The sequence below is a fragment of the Siniperca chuatsi genome, linkage group LG6 (assembly GCF_020085105.1).
Source record: "Siniperca chuatsi isolate FFG_IHB_CAS linkage group LG6, ASM2008510v1, whole genome shotgun sequence".
NCBI classification, from domain to species: domain Eukaryota; kingdom Metazoa; phylum Chordata; class Actinopteri; order Centrarchiformes; family Sinipercidae; genus Siniperca; species Siniperca chuatsi.
In genome coordinates, this window is record NC_058047.1 from 21,985,838 (window position 1) to 22,008,352 (window position 22,515).

Genomic DNA, 22,515 nt, shown 5'->3' on the forward strand with positions numbered 1-22,515 from the left:
AAACAAACTAAGTGGAAGCTTTTACTAATGTGGGTGAAAACTGTTCAAGCGCGTAACCGAACTCGTCCTCGTCCCACTGTAAACATTTAATAAGCAAAGTTGTATTTGAAGTTACCAAGAGTGTATGCATTTCCTCGATTGTCCGTTTTTTTAACTCTGCATTTGTGAAGTCACATCATAAATTAAATGTGGACAGAAACTAGTTGAAACTAGTTGTTTTGCTCTGCTGTTGGACTAAGTGGTCAGTTGGAGGCGGCTTGTTGGCGCTGCGTCTGTCCAGCTGAAGTCATGTCTGTGACTCAGTGTCTCAACGTCTCTTTCTCCTCTTCCTCCATCGTTTGTCCCTTCACTTATCCATTCATCATTTGTTCCTACAATTAGTGTATATTATGTAAAATTATAAAATAAAAAGCTTCATTTTAATTGCATACGAACTGAGACTATTCTGTCTTGTATGGTTGATATTGAAATATCACCACAGTTTGAATTTAATAGGCCTTCTCTCACAGAGTGATAAAGCACTAAATAAATGGAAATTTCAGTTTGGTGGCAATTATTGTGTCTTTTATTGAGTGAAATAAAAACATGCTTCCAATTAAACTCCCATTTTCCCCTTTTATATCAAAACAAATGTTTGGTTCCCATGAATACAGATGAGTTAATACAAAATAAAATGCGTTCACCATGCTAACATACTGAGCTATTATTCACAGTTTTAGTCTTGTGGTCAAACTATGTATTAAACTGTATATTGCACATTTGTGTAACCTGCTGTGTCCATCTTGTCTTTCAGATTGGAAGCCTGTCTCTGTGCATGTGTTTGGGATGAAGCCCCTGTGGGACATTCACTTCCTCCTGCTCATCCTCCTGTACCTGTTAGGGGCCGTCACATCACAAGTTAACCCAGGTCTGTGCTGTCATGAAAGTGGCAAACTCCATCTCCCATTTTTCTGCGCTATGATTTAGGTATCTGTATTCAAGTCTCCAACTGCAATGAGATCATATTCAAGAGTTTGTGAATACTATAAAATGACTTTTGTGAGTTTTGGGTACTGTTCTGGGTTTGGTGCTCCAGTCCAGTCCAGACTGCGACTGATTCAGATTTTGGATAAGTGCTGCTTTGTGGGAGCCATGTGGTCCCCTCTCTCTGGTTTGGCCTCTTTGATCCCAGCATGCACGCCTTTCTCCAGCTTTCCCTCCACTGTACGGGTGGTTTTTGTGATGTCAATGAAAAAGGACCAATCATTTTTTAACAAGGAAATAGAGTAGCAACATTTGGCGGGCAGAGACACTCAAATAGGAACCAAAGAGAGGTTTTTGGTTATTGTTGAAATTGTAGAAATATAGCAGATATTTGCCAGTAAAAACCCTGATCTGGCTACTGTTTATGATTTCACTCTCAAAGCTTCTGTCATCAGGCTGAGTTTTCTTTACTGTTGAAAGGATAATGAATGACATGTAGCCTACTCAGATCTAAACAGTAATTAATGATGGTTTTGTCAGAAAGGTTCAACACAGAGTTTACAGGTCACACAGACCTCACTCTGCCAAGCAGTGTTTAAAAAGGAAAAAAATAACAGGGGGAAAAAATGCCTGATCACTTCCACATCCTCCCGTCTTACTCCACCCCACCTCCACTTTCAAAATAAAACTTTTGACATCATATTCTACGCTGTTATTCAACTGTATATCCAGTTTCATTGTGAGAATGTATGAAAATAAAAACAAACATTAGGTCACGATGACAGGCGTGGGGGTTTTCTGCTCTCTCAAATGGAGATCAGTCAACAGTGCTGAAGGAAAACTACAAACATTACATTTTTCAAACTAAGCATACAAAAGGTTATGTTGTTATGTTGTTTTCTAGAGTGTTTACCTGTACCTTGAATCATTAAAATTTTTACAGATTCGTCATGTGGAAACACACACTCAAAACCTGGCTTTCCCTGTTTGTCATTCATTTGTAATTTGTGCCAAAGCTAACAGAATAAAAGAGAGAACAGAGAGTTTTATGAGGAGTTTTAAAAAGCAAGGAAAGAAATAGCGTCAGATAGAGATCATAGAGAGCGTTTATAGGAGTTTTCAAGTAAAATGGTGTGTGCATGCTCTGGTTACTTTCATGTATATGTCTTACACATATATATATTAATAGCTACATTCATGACCTATTTAACCAGATGTGAATGTAACATTGGATGCTTAAAAACATTTCACATTTTCTACAGAATCTTAGATCTTGTACCATTTAGCATTCTTCACCAAACATCTTTTATGAGGCATCTTCTCAACTACACTTAAGGATTTGAGTGCTTGACCCTTGTGGGAGTGACTTTCTTCGCTTGTCTCTCTTCTTTCTGTGTTTTTGTGAGTATGTGTGTTTGTGTGCTTGCATGCATATACCCGCATGCACACGCATACTGTGGATCCAGCTATCCCACTGGAGTCTGTGGCTAATGCATACCAGACATTCTGACAGCAGGAAAGTCCATTGAAATAGGCTCTGTCTTTCTCTCCAGCACTTGTGTGTGTCTGTGTGAGTGTGTGTATGGTGTGCGTTTCCCAGTATTTGACCACTCATAAGTCATGGAAAGGACTGTTTGTGCATCTGATCATGGTCAAAGTTCAACAAGTTTACCATTCAAGACAAAGTTTTCTATCTATAATCTGACCCAAGGGATTTCTTCACTCAAAAACCACCAGCGATTATTTAGAAAAAAAAAAAAATCACCTCCAGTGTCAATAAAAGCTCAAATCTCAACCTGCTCTAATATATGGAAGCAGGATATATCCACCTATAATTCTGTCTAATGCTTTAGTTCTGCTGCATTGAGAAGAGGGTCATTTTTCCACAGTCTGGAAATATTCATGGCTGAATTTAGTAGAGCTGAGATATTGAGAGATGCCAACTTTCCCCTGTTTAAAATTCCCAAGCAATGGAGTTATACCATCCCTGTCTTTCCCATTTTACTTGTGAGTGGGCGAACTTTATTTCACTGTGGAGGGGGAGGATGTGTGGACACGAGCAAAAGGACTGGGCAGAGCACCCAAATATCAAGCTGTACTATTATTGTGAGGGCTTCTTCTCACGAGGATGTTTAGAGTAAATCTTGAATGAATGACCGAGTGAATGAATGAATGCATTTGCACTTCTCTTTGAATCATTACAATCACATATCACTGGAATAACTTTAAAGTGAGACTATGCAGCCTAACTTTTGAAAGAAGAAATAATCTTCCTCTTACAAATGAAAAGTTGAATTCATAACAAGCAATAAAGATGATCTTTGATCAATAAAAATTTTAAAGATACCTTACTTGGTCTAATATGGCCAGCTTATGGTGGCTTTAGATAGATATTGCTGTGTGTTGACATGACGGAGTCAGTTTGCTGACGTTATAACCTTTTTATACTTGTGTTACTACACGCTGTGTTTTAGCATGTTACAACATTATATGGTTTTATCACAAAATTAAAACACACCGTTCCTCATGTTTGCTGTATTGTGTTGTGATCACATTCCACTGTTAAGAGCAACTGACTGAATGTAACTGTAAAAAAATTTTTTTGGTCACTTGGAGGCAGCAGAGCAAGGTGTAAACACATTGTTGGCATACTATCACCTTTTAAAGTTGTTGTAGCGAACTTGTTAGCTAACAGTTGCCTATTTATGCATCCGGCTGACACAAAGAAGCATTTGCGTTCATTTTAAAATGTAATAAGTAAATTTATAAGCAACGCAATCAAAGCTGCCCAAATGGACAGGTATCACGTAGCCGTTGTCAACATCAACTTGCATGACTACACAGCATGTATGCGTGTGTATGTGAATGTAGTTGGAGCCAGCGGTTGGAGAGCAAACACTACAGAACAAACCTGCCTTTCAGTAGTCAGGGTGCGGTAAAAATCAAGAGGTGAGAGAGAGGGTTTGGTCCGTTACTCCTTCATCTCTCTCTCTCCCTCCACCACACAAGGCTGGTATTTTTCCACCTTTTTCTGGGGTGATATTTTTAGATACTGCGGCCAAATGTTGAGCCTGATGGCTGGTGGTGGTGTGTGTTTGTAGGGGGGTAAATCTGTGTATATGTGCATGCGTCCAAACGAACACACTCGCCTGCCCCCATAGCATAACACCCCAGGGGTCACCTCTGAGTGAGTTGGGTAGATAAATAAACACAGCAAAAACCAACATTTGGAAGAGCGGTTAAACATCCGGCACGACATACTGAAACCCGTCCCTCTCACTCTCTCGAGGATGTGGTTAAAGACTGATAATGACTCCTATTTTCATCAGTTATGTCCTAGGCAATTGCTGTGTTTTCCCAAACTGGTGATGTTGCATTGCATGTGTGTGTTGCACTGTATTTTTCTAGCAAGATTTCATAGAAACATTACAGAACTTATGTCACCAGCGCATACCACATGACATTCACAGTCACCCTAGCATTTCCACTAAGAGTGCTTTTAATTTTTAACTATGTGTCATCCCGGTGTGGAGACAGATGCTGCACTGTGGTCATTTCTTTCTTCATGTTGATGTCTATTTACACTCTTTACCTCTGTGTGAATGAGGCTCATGTGCTGTTCCTCTGGCTCTCACAAGTGCAGGAACGCCAACCACCTCAAACCCCATAACCTCTGGACCAGGCTGCAACACGGCACCAAAGACAGATACAATATTTCAGCTACTTGATGCCAGTCATTATCATTCCAGCTTTTCCACTTTATTTTCAAACATTGATGTTCTTTGTCATCTTATCCTGCCCTGATTTGATTCGAAATAATTTACTGGAGATCTCTGATGTTTCTCTTGAAGCAGGTTCAGACGATTTGCGTTTTACTACAGCTATCATACGTGCAGTTTGAGCACCGCACCTATCATTAAAATGGTTTTGTAATTATGTAGCCAAGGATACCGCTAATATGCTGAGAATATGAGAAGAGTAAGATGATTTCTGTTGATGTGGTCTGCTTATAGCCAAGGCGATCTGGTGCGAGGAGAGAAATAGGAGTGGAGTGGAGTGGAGGGGAGGGATGTAAACAGTTGGGGATGAATGATGATGGCTGAAGTGAAGAGGGCAGCATGGAACAAAGGTTAGAGAGGACAAGATGAAAGGAGGACAGAGGAGGCGAATGCAGACATCTGGAAGAGTTTTTGTTTGTGCCTCCTTCAAGCTGTCACTGTGTCACTGCCAAGACGAAGCCTGCAGGCGTGTGTGTGGTTGCATCCACGCCTGGTTTTGTGTGCACAGACATGCAAGCAGAGTATCAGGTCATCAGTCCCAGTCCCAAACCTTCAGGGGTTTCCACATCTTGACTTTTAAGCAAATATTTAGAGGAGATCAAGAAAAGAGGAATCGCGGGGAGAGAAAAAGAAGGAAAGAAAGAGCAAGAGAGGGACAGTGAAGGCCTTGAACCTCGAGCTCTGCTGTTGCTGGCATCTTCTCAAAGGTTTTTCTGTGAGACAAGGGGCCAGGCTAACAGGGTCAGTCTCCCTTTAACTTCCGCCTCCAGCTCAACCAAAAGCCGCGACCCAACGCAATCACATACACAGAAATCCAGCTTTTCCAAACACTCTTTCCTCCATAAATGAGGCTAACTAGCGGTCACATCCTGTTAGGTGGAGTTATCAATGTTAGGCCAAAACACAAGATCAACCCAACCCTGTAGATAACGCACGATGGAAAAGTACCCTTTCATTTTTGCTCTGGGAAATGCCCAGAAATCAGTAGGTTCATTCAGAGCCGTGTAAAAGTTAATAGATAACCATGTCATGGCTGTGTCACGCTCAGTTAGCCACTAGCTTGCTGAGTCTTAATGAGATGAAGATTTTCTAAATCACGCTGTTAACGTTCATCACCTCTTGCCACTGAAGAGGACAGAAGAAAAGAGAGAGGGGGGAGACCACACAGGAGGAGTGAGGAGAGGACAGCGAGGAGACAGAAAAAAAGGAGCATGAGGGGGTGGAGGGGCATGCAGGAAACAGAGGGTATATTGCTTCTATTAACCACACAGTGGGGGCGTGATGGGCTCAAACTAGCCAGTTTTACCACACACGTACACACACAGAAACTAACTCCTGTACATGTGTTTGTTACCAGCACTGTTTGGACTGGCAGAGACACTGAATGGATCCAGCTTATTATTTCAGTAGAGCAACCACAATCTTAGTGCAAGGAGTGTGTAGTTGCTTGGGTGTGTGTGTTTGTGTGCAGTCCTCTTCCATCACCCCCAACCCTTCATCCAGCACTATCCATCACATTTTGCAGGTTTCTTGACAGAAGCTGGGAATTAAGTAGTTCTGTCTTAGAAATGTCTGAGAGCATCTGGTGAATGTTTGAGTACGGTTTCGAATTTTCAACGCCAACCAGCACTGTGGTTGGTCTGAGAGAAGAGAGGGGAGCCGCATGTTTCAGAGTGTGATAATCCAGGTAGCCTTAAACACCAGGGGTGGATAGACTATTAGAAAAGTCTGCTTAAATAGAAGCACTGTTATGGACTTGAGCAAGTAGAAGTAAAATAGTAAATATAAAAAATAAGCTATTTTGAAGTAACAGTTACTGTATTCCATAAATAATTGTCAAAAGACCACTTTGGGATCCTGACAGTAAACATTTCATTATGAATATACCATACCAGTAGGAGTAAAAGAAGTATTCAGAGCCTTTACTTAAAGGAATAGTTTGACATTTTGGAGAATACGCTAATTCATTTTCTTATTGATAGTTAGAAGAGAAGAGCAATAGCACTCTCATGTCTGCCTGTTAAATACAAAACTACAGCCAGCAGTCAGTTAGCTTAGCTTAATATAGCATGGAGTCTTCACTGGTTGCCTTGTAACCTCACGTTGACCACGAGACTCACTGACGTATCCCCTAGTAAAACCACAACTTGTCTTTTTTAAACTTCAGTTTTTGTACAGGTTAACGAACAAGATATAAAGTGTTAAAAATGAGTGAGCTAGGAGCTAGGACAACAGCTAGCCCCAGGCTAGCTGTTGTCCCCGTTTCCAGTCTTGATGCTAAACTATCCACCTGCTGGCTGTAGCTTCGTATTTAGCGTACATACATGTGAGTGGTATCACTCAAACCACTTCCAACTGATCCATCTCAAATTCAGTGATACACAAACTGGTAGCCATCTTTCCTTCATGAGAAGTCATTTTCACAGGTTGTCGACAAAGGAAAAGAGGAAACCAAATGAAATATCATATCTTTCTGAATGTGTCATAACAGCATAATCAAAGCCTTTACTGTACATCTGGCCTTTCCAAAAATAATAAATAAAATGGACTTACAAGTAAGTTAAAGTTAAACTATTGCTTTCAAAATGTACTCAAAAAAGCACCAAACAAAAAAGCTACTCATTAACAACAGCGCTTGTTATAAGTCACTTCCCTCTCTTGGTAAAATACAAGATGAGTGTTTATGGCTAAACACACATCAGGGCACTGAGTGGACATTCATCTGTTGACCTTCATGACAGTTTTCATATTCATCTACTTGTCTGTTTATTTCTTCTGGTCTTTGAATCAAACATGTTGTGTCTCAGGTGTGTGTCGGTATCCTCTGGGCATGTCAGGAGGGAAGATACAGGACGAGGACATCTCTGCCTCCAGCCAGTGGTCCGAGTCCACCGCTGCTAGATATGGCAGGTAGGTCTCTCTCACATACACATGCATAGATACACACACATACACACACACACACACACACACACACAGACACACACTCTCACACATGTGCTTCATCGTATGTTTACCCTGATAATAAGTGTGTGTGTGGGTGGCTTATTCTGTAAGGTGCCTGTGCCTGTTTATTTGCAGTAAGCCACAAACTGGGGTATCAGTTCTACTTACAGCCACATAATTAAGGAGGCATTTGTGTGTGTGTATGTGTGTGTGTGTGTGTGTGTGTGTGTGTGTGTGTGTGTGTGTGTGTCTGTGTGTGCAGAAGAACTTGGGTGGCCTTCAGTAAGTATCAGGATAATGATGTAATACACTTTCCCCATCCATCCTGGCGGTATTTTCAGTCTCGCCCAGCTCCCCCTCTTCCCTGCCAGCCCCTTGCCCAAAATTAACACTTTAAGATGAATTTACGAAGCAGGCTGTCACTGAGGTGTTTTTATAACAGGCTGTAAGAACTGAAATCCACCACCACACTCAATTTTACTTTCCTCTCACCTTTTCCTCTCCATCCTGTCCTAATTTTTCTTCTCCCTCACTCTTTTCCCTTTCCTGCTGTAATTCTAATATGAACATCCTCCCACCGTTTTTTCATCTTTTCCCTCTCCCTCTCCCTCCTTTTCTGTCTCTTTCCCAGGTTGGACTTCGAGGAGGGCGACGGCGCGTGGTGTCCAGAGATAACAGTCGAGCCAGACAGCCTGAAGGAGTTCCTCCAGATTGACCTGCGCTCGCTCCACTTCATCACCCTTGTGGGCACCCAGGGTCGCCATGCGGGAGGCATCGGTAATGAGTTCGCCCAGATGTACAAGATTAAGTACAGCCGTGATGGAAGCCGCTGGATCTCGTGGAGGAACAGGCAAGGCAAACAGGTCAGTCAACCTATCAGTCAGTACTTTACACTAAACATAATCTATTTTGACCTTTATAACAAACTTCTGATAAAGATGCACTGTGTACTGATACTCATCATCTGCCCTCAGGTCATATTTTTATGGCCTGTCATTGTTTATAGCTGGTATGACTGTGTTTATAGTTGTATATTGTACTGATTAATTAATTCCCCATTATCTATAAATTACATAAGGAGGCTTTGACTTGCAGATTCAATCGTTCTCAAACATTAGTGAGCTCCTTCATGAGGTCAGGGCATGTTTGTTTTACGTGCAGGTGATTGAAGGAAACAGGAACGCCTACGACATTGTACTCAAGGACCTCGAGCCGCCCATCATCGCTCGCTTCGTCCGCTTCATGCCCGTCACAGACCACTCCATGAACGTCTGCATGAGAGTAGAGCTCTACGGCTGTGAATGGCTGGGTAAGAGGTGGCTGAGGTAGAAAGGAAAAGACTGATAAGAGAGAGGACATGTAAGGACGGATGTGGGGATCAAAGGTCACGGCTGAGCTGAGGCACCAGTCCTGACCTTTGAGCCCATAAAGATAGGAAGCTGATTCTGTCACCTTTTTATAACAAGCAGGACAATGTTTAAACAATGATGTACACTACAATAATCATATCACTGACTGAATATTGAAAATGTTCCCAATATTACCTGTAAGTGTAAGCATTTTGTATTTTTGTTTCTGAAAAGTGCTGAAAATCACAGATTTTATATGTGCACTTGGCATTTGTTAGTTACTGCTTCCACTTAGGGAGCAGTACTTAAACACCCTATTACTTTTGTTCTTTTCACAAGGTTCCCATGCTCATATTTAAATTTGGTTCAATTAGGTTAGGAGTATAAAGGAACAAAGGGACGTTTTTCGACAGTTCAACAATTCAATATGGTAGAAAGTTTGTCAGGCAGACTTGATGGGTCTTGTGAGCAAAATTGTTTAGCATGGCCATAACAAATATGTGGAGATTTTTTCAGGTGTCTAAAAAAATGCATGAACCAAAATTTCAAATATTTTTAAGTATGGAAACCTGCTGAAATTTGAGATCCAATCAAAGTAGAAGAAGACAAAAAAACAGACAAACAAACAAGAAAGCAATAGCCGTTTTAAGGGCTTCATAGCAACACTGGTGCTTAGCTCGCTAAAATGTAAGGCTGAAAGTGCGGTTTCATTTAGATTGTTTATTTCTTGTGCTTCCCCTTTGCTGTTAATGAGAATATTTTAGCTGGCTTGAATGGAAGTATAAAAAACTAAAAGTAAATAATAAGAAAAGCAGAAAGTCCACATTCTTTGATAGCTGAAACTTTGTGGACAGGAAAGCAGATTGTCATTCTGAGACAAGTGTCACAAAGCCTTGACATATTGGTAGCTGTAGGATTACAATTTTCTGACAAACTTCCATGGTTTTGAGCAATGCTTTTCTGCACAGCATGAGTTTGGAATGATGTTATGGGATTATTTAATCTAAAAGATGTATAATGTTCTTTGCTTTACAGATGGTCTTGTGTCATACAACGCTCCAGCAGGAGAGCAGATGAGCTTGCCTGCATACCCTGTTTATGTCAACGACTCTGTCTATGATGGAGCTGTCATCCACAGGTGTGTGTGTGTGTGTTGCTGTGTGTGTTTCATTATCAACTCCTCCTTCCTTTTTCACACAACACTACACTGGTTCATCATTGCTCTCATCCTTCGTCAGTACTTTTCCCCCCTCACCTTGTTGTTGCCTGGTCACCATGGTGAAAGCAAAGAGACAGACAGTGGTGAGTGGGTCATGTGGTTTACTGTTAGGCAATACCTCATGGAAACGACTGAGTCAACCATGCTCATGAAGTTTAAAAACCGGAATGAACCAATCAGTCTTCTGTTGATAGTAGTGTTTGGATTATGGTAAGGTGAATAATATCCTCCATGACACAGGCAGGCTTTCTTCTCTCTGTCAAGGCAACAGTGCAGAGGGAAAAGAAAATGGCCTTTATTACAATATCACAGCCAACAGCAGAAGTGAGGAATTGGTTTTACAATGCTGCCACCTAGTGTGAAATGGTTGTGCCATAAAAACTTTTTCCCAGAAGTGCTACCTTTGAAGATAAAGGATGTTGCTAGGATGTTCCTCTGTGTTTTCTGCCTTTTTTACACTTTTTTCCCCCTCTGCTTTTCAGTATGACAGAGGGTTTGGGCCAGCTGACTGATGGAGTGTGCGGTCTGGATGATTTTACACACAGTCACGTCTACAACGTGTGGCCCGGGTATGACTATGTGGGTTGGAACAACGAGAGCTTCCCCAGTGGATATGTTGAAATCATGTTTGAGTTTGACCGCATACGAAACTTTACCACCATGAAGGTGAGACTCCTGATAATATGAGCTAATATTTTCCCCCCAGTGTTCAGTTTTTACATCTCTCATCAGGACTAAAAGTCTCCCCATGTCCCATTATCTGCAACCAGGTCCACTGCAACAACATGTACTCGAGGTATGTCAAGGCCTTCCGCCAGGTGGTGTGTTACTTCCGCTCTGAAGCAGACTGGGAGGCCTCGCCGCTCTCCTTCAGCCCTGTGGTGGACGAGAAGAATCCCAGCGCCCGTTTCGTCACCGTCAACCTGGCCAATCACATGGCCAGTGCCATCAAGTGCCAGTTCTACTTTGCTGATGCCTGGATGTTGTTCAGCGAGATCACCTTCCAGTCAGGTATATAGACTAAAGAACTGTGCATAAGTCAGTTTTGAGGCCTTCTGATTTAAGATGAACAATGAATTTCTGATCAGCTCTGTGCCATCTGGCCTTTCAGATACAGCCATGTACAATAACACGCTGGTTCCACCCAATACGGGACCACCCCCTAACATACAACCAGGTCAGTAATCACTCCACACACACACACACACACACACACACACACACACACACACACACACACACACACACACTTGATAAAGACTTATACACATTCAATGAAACATTTTGTGACATGCATGACAAATAACAATATGGCATCTTTTGTTATCAACAACCTTAGTTGTTACGCAGAACACAACAAATAAACACTGACGTGATGTCATCAGAAAAATACTGTCAGTGCATCAGCAGGAAGAAATCACTTCCGTTCAGATCTTTATCGTCCTACAAGAGGAAATTCTTTCTGCAGAATGACAGCATAAAAAGGGAGCAAGAGAAGGGAATAAGACAGTTGAAGACATTAAAAGTGCAGGTACTATACACACTACAGACCACAATAAAAGGTTCATGTGATAAATACAAAGAAAAACTGCAACAGTAAGAACAGAGATAAGATAAAGTGCTAAGCTGTGTGTGCATGTATTGCACATGGAATAGATTTCCTTAAAGAGAGGATAGATTTGCTATGATGGCAATGTTGCCCAGTTGATTCCTGTTTTGCACATTTAAGGTCCCAGTACATGTACCAACAAATCAGTGAGAAGGTCAGATTCTATTATTGATCTGTAAAATAACACCATCAAGTTTCAGTATTTAAAAAAAATGTAACCTATGCAGAAAATGAAAATAGCTCTTCACACTTTCCACTTCTTGTCCTTTAGCAACAGTCTGAGAAGGTGGAAGTGATGTTTTCCTTTCGTGTGTATAAAGTCTGTGTGAGAGTCTGAACTCTGCCATTCTCATAGATACAACTATCATGTCTGTCATGCGGGAGGCTCCGTGCTGCTTTTCTTCTCCAAACCAACAAAATAGAAAGAGAGCACGAGAGAGTAATTAACATTTCCATGGTCCTGATAATGGCCTTAAAGGTCCAGTATGTAGGATTTAGTGGCATCTAGCGGTGATCTTGCAACTATTTGAATACCGCTCGCCTCACCCTCCCGTTCCAAGCGTGTAGGAGCAACTACGGTGGCCGCAAAACCTGCGAAAAACGCGAATGGCCCTATCTACAGCCAGCGTTTGGTTTGTCCATTCTGAGCTACTGTAGAAACATGGTGGTGCAACATGGTGACCGCCGTGGAAGGGGACCCGCTCCCTATGTAGATAAAAACGGCTTATTCTAAGGTAATGAAAACACAACAATTCTTATTTTCAGGTGATTATACACTAGATCCTCCTAAATGTTACATACTGGACCTTTTAATGGAGGTTTCTCACAGCAGATATTTCAACTTGTCATAGCAGGAAAAGCACAGGTGGAACTAATAACATTAATTAATTGGCTCTTACATTTAGGTGTGTCAGCATGCAAAACTGCAGGGTCCTTGATTTGGCACAGCTAAATGGAATAAAGCCAATATTAGTGTTATTAGTTACACGTGTTTGACAAGTCACACTACCTGCTGTGACCAAGGTTTATCCTGCTTTTGCCATACATTTCACAAACATTTATTTATTTAACATTTATTTTTTTTGTAATTCTAAACTATGACTCAGTCTAGTTATTTAGACTGGCAAATACTTATATTTCTATCTATCTATCTATCTATCTATCTATCTATCTATCTATCTATCTATCTATCTATATATATATATATATATATATATATATATATATATATATATATATATATATATATACACACATACACATGCATGCAGACAGTACAGTCTCCATCTCAAAGAGGTGTCTCTCCCTGTTCCCTCCACAGAAGACGACCCCACGCACAAAGTAGATGATAGCAACACCAGGATTCTGATTGGTTGTTTAGTGGCCATCATCTTCATCCTCGTGGCCATCATTGTCATCATCTTGTGGAGGCAGGTGTGGCAGAAGATGTTGGAGAAGGTGAGCTCATCACCGCTGCTAAGTGATGTTGTGCATTTTCATTGAGATTCCTGAGTCTTCTTTCGGGAGGTGGTCAGATCTGTTCCTTCACCCCCCACATCCTTCATTCTAGGCCTCTCGCCGGATGCTGGATGATGAACTAACTGCTAGTTTGTCAATACAGAGTGAGACGTTCGCCTACAACCACAACCAGTCGAGTACAATCAGTGAGCAGGAGTCTAGTTCCACCTATGAGCGCATCTTCCCCCTCGGTCCCGACTACCAGGAGCCATCACGCCTCATATGTAAGCTGCCGGAGTTTGCTCAAAGCTCAGAGGAGCCTGGTAGGTGGACACACACGTCTGCTTACATATACCTGTCCATTTAAATTGATGATCAACATCCCTTATCTTATTGAGATTCCTAGTTACAGTTTTCCATACTGTGTTCCAGCTTCTACCAGCACAGCAGCTTCTAAATCAACCACATCTACTGTAGCCCAAGATGGCGTCCCTCACTACGCAGAGGCAGACATTGTGAACCTGCAAGGCGTGACTGGAAGCAACACATATGCCATCCCTGCACTAACTATGGACCTGTTGTCAGGGAAGGATGTTGCAGTGGAGGAGTTCCCACGGAAACTGCTCACTTTCAAAGAAAAGCTGGGAGAGGGCCAGTTTGGAGAGGTGTGTGCTCTTCGCCAGGCTTCAACAGCTTTTCTTGCAGCTTTAGATAAGTTTAAGGCACAAGTGAAGCTCTAAATATTGTATTCCTCCTCTCCTCTCTCTCATTTCTGTTTCCTCTTCCTCTCAGGTGCACCTATGTGAGGCAGAGGGAATGCAGGAGTTCATGAATAAAGAGTTTTTATTTGACATCCCTGAGGACCAGCCAGTTTTAGTGGCTGTGAAGATGCTCCGTTCAGATGCCAACAAAAATGCAAGGTATCGACTCTAGATGCCCGAGTGATCTGCACCAAATACTCATACATACCTACCTCATTTTTAGCCTCAAACTGAAAATAAATCTTTGAAATGAAAAAAAAAGTTTATATAATTCTGATTTCTCTCTGTGAAAAGTAAGTCACTTACTTACTGTGTTTTTGGTAGGAATGACTTCCTGAAAGAGATAAAGATCATGTCACGCTTGAAGGACCCCAACATCATTCGTCTGCTAGCTGTGTGCATCTACAGCGACCCTCTCTGTATGATCACAGAGTACATGGAGAATGGCGATCTCAACCAGTTTCTGTCCCGCCACGAACCCGAGGGACAACTTGCCATGCTCAGCAATGCACCTACTGTCAGGTGAGTGGTGTTGAACACACACGTAAGAGATGGCTGTATATGTTTGTGTGTGTGTTTTTGTCTGTACCCTACGCATGACACGGTTTCTTATCTGTCCTTTCCAGCTTCAATAATCTATGCTACATGGCCGCTCAGATAGCATCGGGGATGAAGTACCTCTCCTCTCTAAACTTTGTTCATCGAGACTTGGCCACGCGGAATTGCCTGGTGGGCAAAAACTACACGATAAAGATAGCTGACTTTGGCATGAGCAGAAACCTGTACAGTGGTGACTACTACCGCATTCAGGGCAGAGCGGTACTGCCGATACGCTGGATGTCATGGGAGAGCATCCTGCTGGTAAGGACCACTACTTAATGAAAGATTTGACTTTTATCACAGAGAAAATTCCTTTATTTAATGTTTTCTGGACATATTTGGTGAGCCTCCCCTTCGTTTATGTGTGTACATCCTGGAATTTAACCAACAGATTTGCAGGTTGTGCAGGAAAATGTGCTCATCACTGTTTTCTTGTGTAGGGAAAGTTCACCACAGCTAGCGATGTGTGGGCCTTTGGGGTGACCCTGTGGGAGATACTAAACTTCTGCAAGGAGCAACCTTACTCTCAGCTCACTGATGAGCAGGTGATAGAAAACACAGGGGAGTTTTTCAGGGACCAGAAAAGACAGGTGAGTGTTGTTACAAACGTTTCCTCCACATATAAAAACCTGTGAATCCCTGGCTTAATTTCTTGCTCCCTGTCGTGCAGATCTACCTGCCTCAGCCTGTGCTGTGTCCAGACTCGCTCTACAAGATCATGCTGAGCTGCTGGAGGAGGAACACAAAGGAACGGCCCTCCTTCCAGGAAATACACCGAGCCCTCCTGGAATAGCAGCCTTAAGACGGGGCATGTATAAGACAGTGATTCCCAGTCTGCTCATCTCTGGAAGAAATGGTGCATGACAAGAGTAGACCATGATTTCAGACACAATCCAGGTTTAAGCTATCTTGTTTCAGTAGAGAAACAGGGTGAGAGCCACCTGTGGGCTCCAAGCTACAATTTGGGAAACACTCTTTCATGGACTTACACACTACAGCGATGGACTACCAGAGACTTTTGGTGTGTGTCAGTTTGAGTTTATTTAGCACAGTTACGTTGGCTAAGACGTTTTATAGACATACAGGTATTTTTAGAAAAATCTATTCTGTTTCATAGTACACCAACCCCGAAAGTCACACAGAAACGTGATTAAGGTTTGGTTGTGGCATTGGTTGTGATGAGGAAACCAAAATGAAATGTAGCAAGTGACATTCGGCACTTTTGAAAATGTATTTTAATTTCATTTTTTTAATATGAGTTCGAATTTCCCATGTTACAGTGTTTGATATCAAACGTATGCAACATTGTTGAAGAACTTTCTTGTGTTTTCTTTTGGAAGACTGCTTGAATGTAGAGAGGGGGGACCATTACTGTTACATTTCATCTCAATTTCTCAGACAAACTCCACGTTTAGAATAACAAGGAAATATCAAGTAACTCAGTCTTTCTCATCTCCCTGCAGTTTTTGTGTGGTGATTTGAACATGAAGTGTATATGACTGTGTATTTTCAATAGATAAGTCTAAATCTCAAATAGCAATATTTTGTATTAATATTTATATGTTCATATGTGTTTGAGTTTTGTTGATATATTTGTGGATTAATATGCTCTTTAATTGACGTGTTTGTATCATATTTGATTTTGTAACTTTCCTGCTCACATTTTGGATCTAAAAACCAAGCAAACTGCTTGAGAATATTTTTTATTTCCCACTGCAGACTGTATTATAATAATATCAGCAGCAAGCTCCTTGATAAGTGATCAGATGTAAGCAGCTTATCAGGAATGTGTGTGTGTTTACAGTCGGCATCGTTGGGAAGATGTTACTGAGTGTGTTGTAGGTGTCGAACGAGTGAATGCATATCTGCTTAAAGTTTGTCTCAGTTGACAAAGAAAGTATATTGCCTTTTAAATCAGGAATGTAGAGGAAATGGGAATAATCAGCCTATCGATGGAATTGGTACGACTGCTTCAGATTAGTTTATATTAGCTAATGAAAACTATCTAACACAGCTAATGACTCATCTACAGGTTTTAGTTATCTGCAGTCAGTTTGTTCTTCCTTTTATCGCTGTATGCTGGATTCTTTCTTCTTTTCTGGCATATTTCTGTGTATAACTCTGATAGCTTGAACTTCATACTGCATACCACTGTTCAGCTATATTTACAGGCTCTATCCTCTATCAGAGGCCTTTGTCCCACTTACCTCGTACATAAAAGACACTCATGTCTGCCCTACTGCATGGTATTTTCTGTGTTTTGCGATCTAGGCTAAAAATCTGTATGAGAAGGTTAAATATGATATTCGGTTAGGAGACAGATTTGGGTATTTGTGAAGCATGTGGTGATTCCCATCGGATAGAGAAATCTTTTCATGGCATTTACAATCCCCTGTGTTGTAAATGGCAGATGTATAGCTGTAAAAAATGTAATGCCCTGACAAATTTCATGGTTAGTTTTATTACATATTTGTACTCAAATGTTTGGTTTTCAGTGAGAATGTTTTTATATACGTTGTAAACAAAAGTTGTACATTGATAGACAAAATACAAATAAAATTTAAACAAGGAATTCTGTCTTTGAGAGCTCTTATTCAGGTACTGAATATTTGATACTGTGTGGGTGGTCCTTGAAGCTGAGCCGACTGGTATCGGGACCTTATTGGCTGAGTTCTGCTGTAGTGTCCAATCACAACATGGAGGCGGAGTGACGAATATGACTCCACAGGAATGGAAAAACTCTGTGGACCAGGCACAGAACTTGTTGCTTTGAAAGAACATTTAGCAGTAAATTTTGTGTTTTCTGAATGCAGTTTGTTTCCAGCTTGGACCTGAAAAGATGAATAAGGTGGTTTTGGTGACGGGAGCAAATAGGTAATGGCTGTATTTATTGTTTTTACTATAAACCTCAAGTCTGGCATCTTAAGTGCAATGGATTCATGACACCAGAGACCTTTCTTCAAGATCTTTAATGGAATCTTTTGACTTTTTAGCTGAAATCTCCTTTTCATGAGTCCTAATCCAAATGGCAGCATACTTTTCTCATATGCAGTAAATGTATGTGGAATAAACTAGATTATTTTGGTTAATAATGTAATCAAAGTAAACTTTGTAGCACCTATGTCTTGGCAGTGATAATAGGTATTACAGTACACTTGTGTTTCCCTGCAGTGGCATTGGCCTGGCGCTGTGTGAACGCCTCCTCTCACAGGACACAGAGGGTCTCCAGCTTTGTCTGGCCTGCAGGAACATGCGCAGGGCTCAGGCTGCTCGCTCTGCCCTCCTCACCTCTCACCCCACAGCCCAGGTGGCCCTCCTGCAGATGGACACCAGCAGCATCAGCAGCATCATCACTGCTGCACAGGAGGTCAAACTCAGGTGGGAGGATAGACTCACAGCAGCATGGCAGTTAAATGCACATTCACATACTCAAGTAGTCACCAATACAGAGCAGGTTATGTTCTAGACACGTGTGTTTTATGTATGTAACAGAACTGAATATGTGTGACTTTGGTGTCTACTGCAGGTATAACCGGCTGGACTACCTCTACCTGAACGCAGGCATCATGCCGAACCCACAGTTTGATGTTAAAGCCTTTTTCAAAGGCCTCTTCTCCAGGTACTTCGTTGATTTTACATGCTACACTGGATGTGTGTATTAGAAACACCTGACTTGCTATTCCAAATTACTGAGCTCCATACTTTGACACGAACAGCCTATATACAGTATCTATTTTAAAATTGCTTATTTCAAACATCTCTTTCCCATGCTGCCTTTCTAGAGCTCAGATTTTATAACCTCTTTATTGCAGCAATATCATCACCATGTTTGCCACTGGTGAGGGGATTCTGACGCAGAAGGACTGCGTCACCCCTGATGGCCTGCAAGAAGTTTTCGCGACCAACCTCTTTGGTCACTTCCTACTAGTGAGTGACTGCTATTTTGGCTACTGAATTATCTAGCAGTATGGTCTGACCCACACATAGAATACATGAATACAAAACCATATTTCCTTCAGTTTTCTGCAGGGAGAGTAATTCTTGTCAGCTGTTTACCCTTGATGGATGATGAATAAATACAGGTGATACTATATCTGTCTGTCACTTAGCAACGATGCTCATTAAAAATTAACAGCGTGTACTGTTCTAGCCACAAGGTCACTGCGGACAGTATTCTGCTTGCTGTGCGGTTGCAGATGAATTCTGACATATAACCCTCACAAAGTTCCTGATTAGACTTCCAACTGTTAAAAATCCATCTTTGCTGCTGTATTCAAACATAGTTTAGACAGGAAAACACTTTCTTAGACAGCTGGAGTGAAAGTGACACATAATATTTTTGGTAAGGTCTTTTTGAAACACTCAGTAAAGTTAAGTTTTGCTGGAACTAACTTTGCTGATTAGTTTAAGGAATCTGAAAGAACTTATGTAGATTCTACGTGGAAAGAGATGTCTTTGTCATTACCGCTTATAATCTATATCTTAACCGGTTAGTTTAAGATGTAGATGTGTAAAAGTGCATTCATGTCACCTGTTTTTCACACAAATCAAGTTTCTAAAATTAAGTAACATTTTCTTAATTGAAATCAGCAATCTGCCTCTTTCTGCCTTGTTTCAAGGCAAACTAACTGTAGTTTGAAACAGGTGTGCAACTGTTCTTAGTTTTATGAAAACGTATTATTTAAGGCTGAAACTAAGCTTTACTGACTTGTTAAGATGTTGTTTTTTTTAATGAGTATTGTAATGCTGCGTGTTCTCCTCTGTTATGGCCCAGATCAGGGAGCTGGAACCAGTTCTGTGCCATGCAGGCCAGACCTCTCAGCTGATCTGGACCTCCTCCAGCAACGCTCACCGGTCAGCTTTTAACCTTGAAGACATACAGCACCAGAGAGGCACCCAACCTTACAGCTCCTCCAAATATGCCTCCGACCTGCTCAGCCTGGCGCTCAACACACACTACAACAAACAGGTCGGCTCTAACACACCTCACATGCTGTGTATCACCCGTGCCTGCAAGGTGAACTCTTTTTGTTTTTACCTCCCATGATGTTGATGACTGTGAGCCTGCTTGCATTGTGCTTTCTAGGGTTTGTACTCATCCGTCATTTGTCCTGGTTTTGTAATGACCAGTCTGACCTTCGGTATCCTGCCCTCCTTCCCAGCCTTCCTCTGGACCCTGCTTATGCCTGTCTTTTGGCTTGTGAGTGCAACTCCGACAGTACAAATTATTGACAGACACCAGTTGGTCGTGTTTGTCTTTTTGCTGCGATGGATGTAAGAAGAATATCAAACTGGTCGTATCTGAATGCATCTTTCTTTCATGATCTCAGATAAGAATGTTCACCAACACTTTCACCCTGACTGCTTATAATGGAGCTGAAGCCCTGGTAGGTTAAACACATTTTCAAATTTCCATACATAGTTTAGTACAAATTCAATGATGCTCTGTCTTGCAGTTCTGGCTATTTAGGCAAAAGCCTGAATCACTGGACCCTCAAGCCAAGTACCACAGCTTAACATCTGGGCTAGGCAACAACTACACACAACCACGTAAGGTATGGCAAAAAAAATACTCTCCATTAAAATGAAGTTTGAATAGTCTTGTAAAATAGTTAACGTAGTGAGTTTTGTTTCTTCTGTTCTGCTTTGCAGATGGATATCGATTTGGAAACGTCAGAGGCTCTGTTTGAGGCATTACTGCAACTAGAAAGTGAAGTGAGGAAGAAAGTGAAGGAAAAACTAAAAGAATCCCAGCATGTTCACGGCAGTCCTGCAGGACCTGGATCATCTTGATGCATATCACATAATTCTGGGATGGAGAGTATTTTATTCCTGTCTCGCAGGCCACCTGGGAGCAGCATGCACATACTGGCTGTCAGACCTTCACCAAAATAACACTCCTCTGCCTGACACAGCAACATTCACAGCAGAAATTCCAAAACAAGTTACAGTGACTATAAGCATTTTAAGTTTGATTTACTGTTTCCATTTTTATTAACTGTATCAGGAAATAAAATGTCTGCTATAGGACATGTTATGATGGTTTGGGAAAGAGTTTACAATAAAACTGAGCATTGCCTGTTTTCATCCACTTAATCCCACTTCTTTGCAGCCCATTCACTCCGTAAAGTATGACATTATATGAGGAGAACGACACAGTTTTGCAGATACGCAGACATTGATGGTAGGCGAGGTCACCAAGTTTTCAGCCTATGCGGTCCAGGAAGGACTATCTCCAATCTGGTTGTTAATTCCATGATCCTCACGGCAAAATGTAGTGCAGTCTGACAGCAGACTATCAGTATCATCCCAAAAGTTTACATAAGTGGTCTGTGTGAGCCCCTCCGCGGTGTACTGCGGTGCCGGCAGATGCGTACAGGCGCACCTGACATTTCCCGCTGGAGGATTTGAGGCGTAAACCCAGCAGTCGTCCCCGTGGTCCCCTGCTTGTTTCCCGGTCCCACACTCCTCCTCTGCTCCGCTCAGTTTCGGGTTGCAAAAAGCCCACACCATCCCGCAGAAATAGACGAAAAACGTGCCCATGACCATGACCATGAGCGCGTAGGACTCTATCATAGCTTTGGTGACTGGAGATGTCATCTTTGGATGGCGCAGAAATAACAGTCAGTTGAGTTAAAATGCGTCGAGCAGTGCGACTGGCAGCAACGTGTGGGTAGGGCCACTTCAGCACCACTCAGTTCAGAAACTTGACATAGAGATAATCAGAAAATAAACCTCTCTCCTTGAACTAATTGTACAGTTTAAGTGGCCATTATGGCAACTGTGAGAAATAAAACACAAGACAAACTGTAGGTGGAATAACCCCATTTTAATGTTATTAAACAAAATGAACATTGCGCAGCAACTCTGGGCTGTGCTATAACAATATCATATTATTAAACTCCTTAATAAAACTCACCTTAATATTTGAGGATAAATCGTATCTAAATCCAGTGAAATCCAACCGGTAAGTAAATGTGGAGTGTAAAGGGATTGCCACATAGGAAGAAACACGACGTATTTGCACAATCAATTGATTATTAATTAAATACTGCATTCAATAATCAGAAGTAGGTTTACACATACAAGGAATTTGTTTTGGTATTTTGGTGCAAAACAATAAACATAGTAGAAATCTCATAAATATAACGCAAGTACTGCAAGTCAAAAATCATACATATAAAATATCAAATTAACAATATGATATTAAAGAATATAAACGAATATTATAAGAAAATAATAAAGAATATGTACAATGTGACTTATGTAAATTACAGTTTGTGCAGGGATGTGCAATGTGCAAAATATCTACATGGGAATGTGCAAAAGTTTACAGTATGAGTATACTGTACTATAAGTGTGTGTGTGTGTGTGTTGGGGGGTTGGATGTTGGGGGTTTTGGTCTTGATGGAGCGCAGCCTCCTGCCGGAGCGGAGTGTCTGAAACAGTTTGTGTCCGGGGTGGGAGCGGTCAGCCACAATGCTTCCTGCTCGCCTCAGTGTCCTGGAGGGAAGGTAGATTGCAGCCAATCACCTTCTCTGCGGAGCGAATGATACGCTGTAGTCTGCCCTTGTCCTTGGCAGTGGCAGCAGCTACCAGATGGTGAAGGAGGAGGTGAGGATGGCGGTGTAGAAGTGCACCATCATTGTCTTTGGTAGGTTGAATTTCTTCAGCTGCAGCAGGAAGTACATCCTCTGCTGGGTTTTCTTGGTGAGGGAGCTGATGTTCACTTGAGGTCCTGGGTGATGATGGTGCCCAGGAAGCGGAAGGACTCCACAGTGTCTACAGGGGAGTCACACAGGGTGATGGGGGTGGGTGTGGCTGGGCTTCC

General features: G+C 41.7%; 2 protein-coding genes across 5 annotated transcripts in view; both read left to right on the forward strand.

The window, feature by feature from the left end:
- ddr2a (discoidin domain receptor tyrosine kinase 2a) overlaps positions 1-17,256 on the forward strand; it is a 30,621-nt gene extending 13,365 nt beyond the window's left edge. For 3 of the 4 annotated variants that reach the window (XM_044200803.1, XM_044200802.1, XM_044200804.1), the window contains 16 exons: positions 794-907; positions 7,550-7,652; positions 8,320-8,551; positions 8,850-8,997; positions 10,073-10,175; positions 10,739-10,922; positions 11,027-11,267; positions 11,368-11,433; positions 13,187-13,323; positions 13,436-13,646; positions 13,756-13,988; positions 14,116-14,243; positions 14,409-14,606; positions 14,711-14,945; positions 15,125-15,274; positions 15,355-17,256. In XM_044200803.1, the coding sequence (XP_044056738.1) occupies positions 826-907; positions 7,550-7,652; positions 8,320-8,551; positions 8,850-8,997; positions 10,073-10,175; positions 10,739-10,922; positions 11,027-11,267; positions 11,368-11,433; positions 13,187-13,323; positions 13,436-13,646; positions 13,756-13,988; positions 14,116-14,243; positions 14,409-14,606; positions 14,711-14,945; positions 15,125-15,274; positions 15,355-15,477 (2,574 nt within the window). In that variant the 5' untranslated portion in view covers positions 794-825 and the 3' untranslated portion in view covers positions 15,478-17,256. The remainder of the gene's footprint in view (positions 1-793; positions 908-7,549; positions 7,653-8,319; positions 8,552-8,849; positions 8,998-10,072; positions 10,176-10,738; positions 10,923-11,026; positions 11,268-11,367; positions 11,434-13,186; positions 13,324-13,435; positions 13,647-13,755; positions 13,989-14,115; positions 14,244-14,408; positions 14,607-14,710; positions 14,946-15,124; positions 15,275-15,354) is intronic. The other variant, XM_044200805.1, reaches the window with a different exon arrangement.
- Positions 17,257-17,417: 161 nt separating this feature from the next.
- Positions 17,418-20,775, forward strand: hsd17b7 (hydroxysteroid (17-beta) dehydrogenase 7). The gene is made up of 9 exons (XM_044200812.1): positions 17,418-17,558; positions 17,856-18,062; positions 18,211-18,303; positions 18,497-18,611; positions 19,459-19,653; positions 19,771-19,884; positions 20,015-20,071; positions 20,141-20,239; positions 20,337-20,775. The coding sequence occupies exons 1-9, from the start codon at positions 17,524-17,526 to the stop codon at positions 20,475-20,477; spliced, it is 1,056 nt and encodes a 351-aa protein (XP_044056747.1). The 5' UTR covers positions 17,418-17,523; the 3' UTR covers positions 20,478-20,775.
- The last annotated feature ends 1,740 nt before the right edge of the window (positions 20,776-22,515 follow it).

Excerpts from the sequence above, each read along its gene's own strand:
- hsd17b7 (XM_044200812.1), top strand. The coding sequence starts at position 17,524 with ATGAATAAGGTGGTTTTGGTGACGGGAGCAAATAG. Across the intron at positions 19,654-19,770 it reads ACACACACTACAACAAACAG|GGTTTGTACTCATCCGTCAT; the intron begins GTCGGCTCTAAC and ends TGTGCTTTCTAG. Across the intron at positions 20,072-20,140 it reads ATAATGGAGCTGAAGCCCTG|TTCTGGCTATTTAGGCAAAA; the intron begins GTAGGTTAAACA and ends TCTGTCTTGCAG.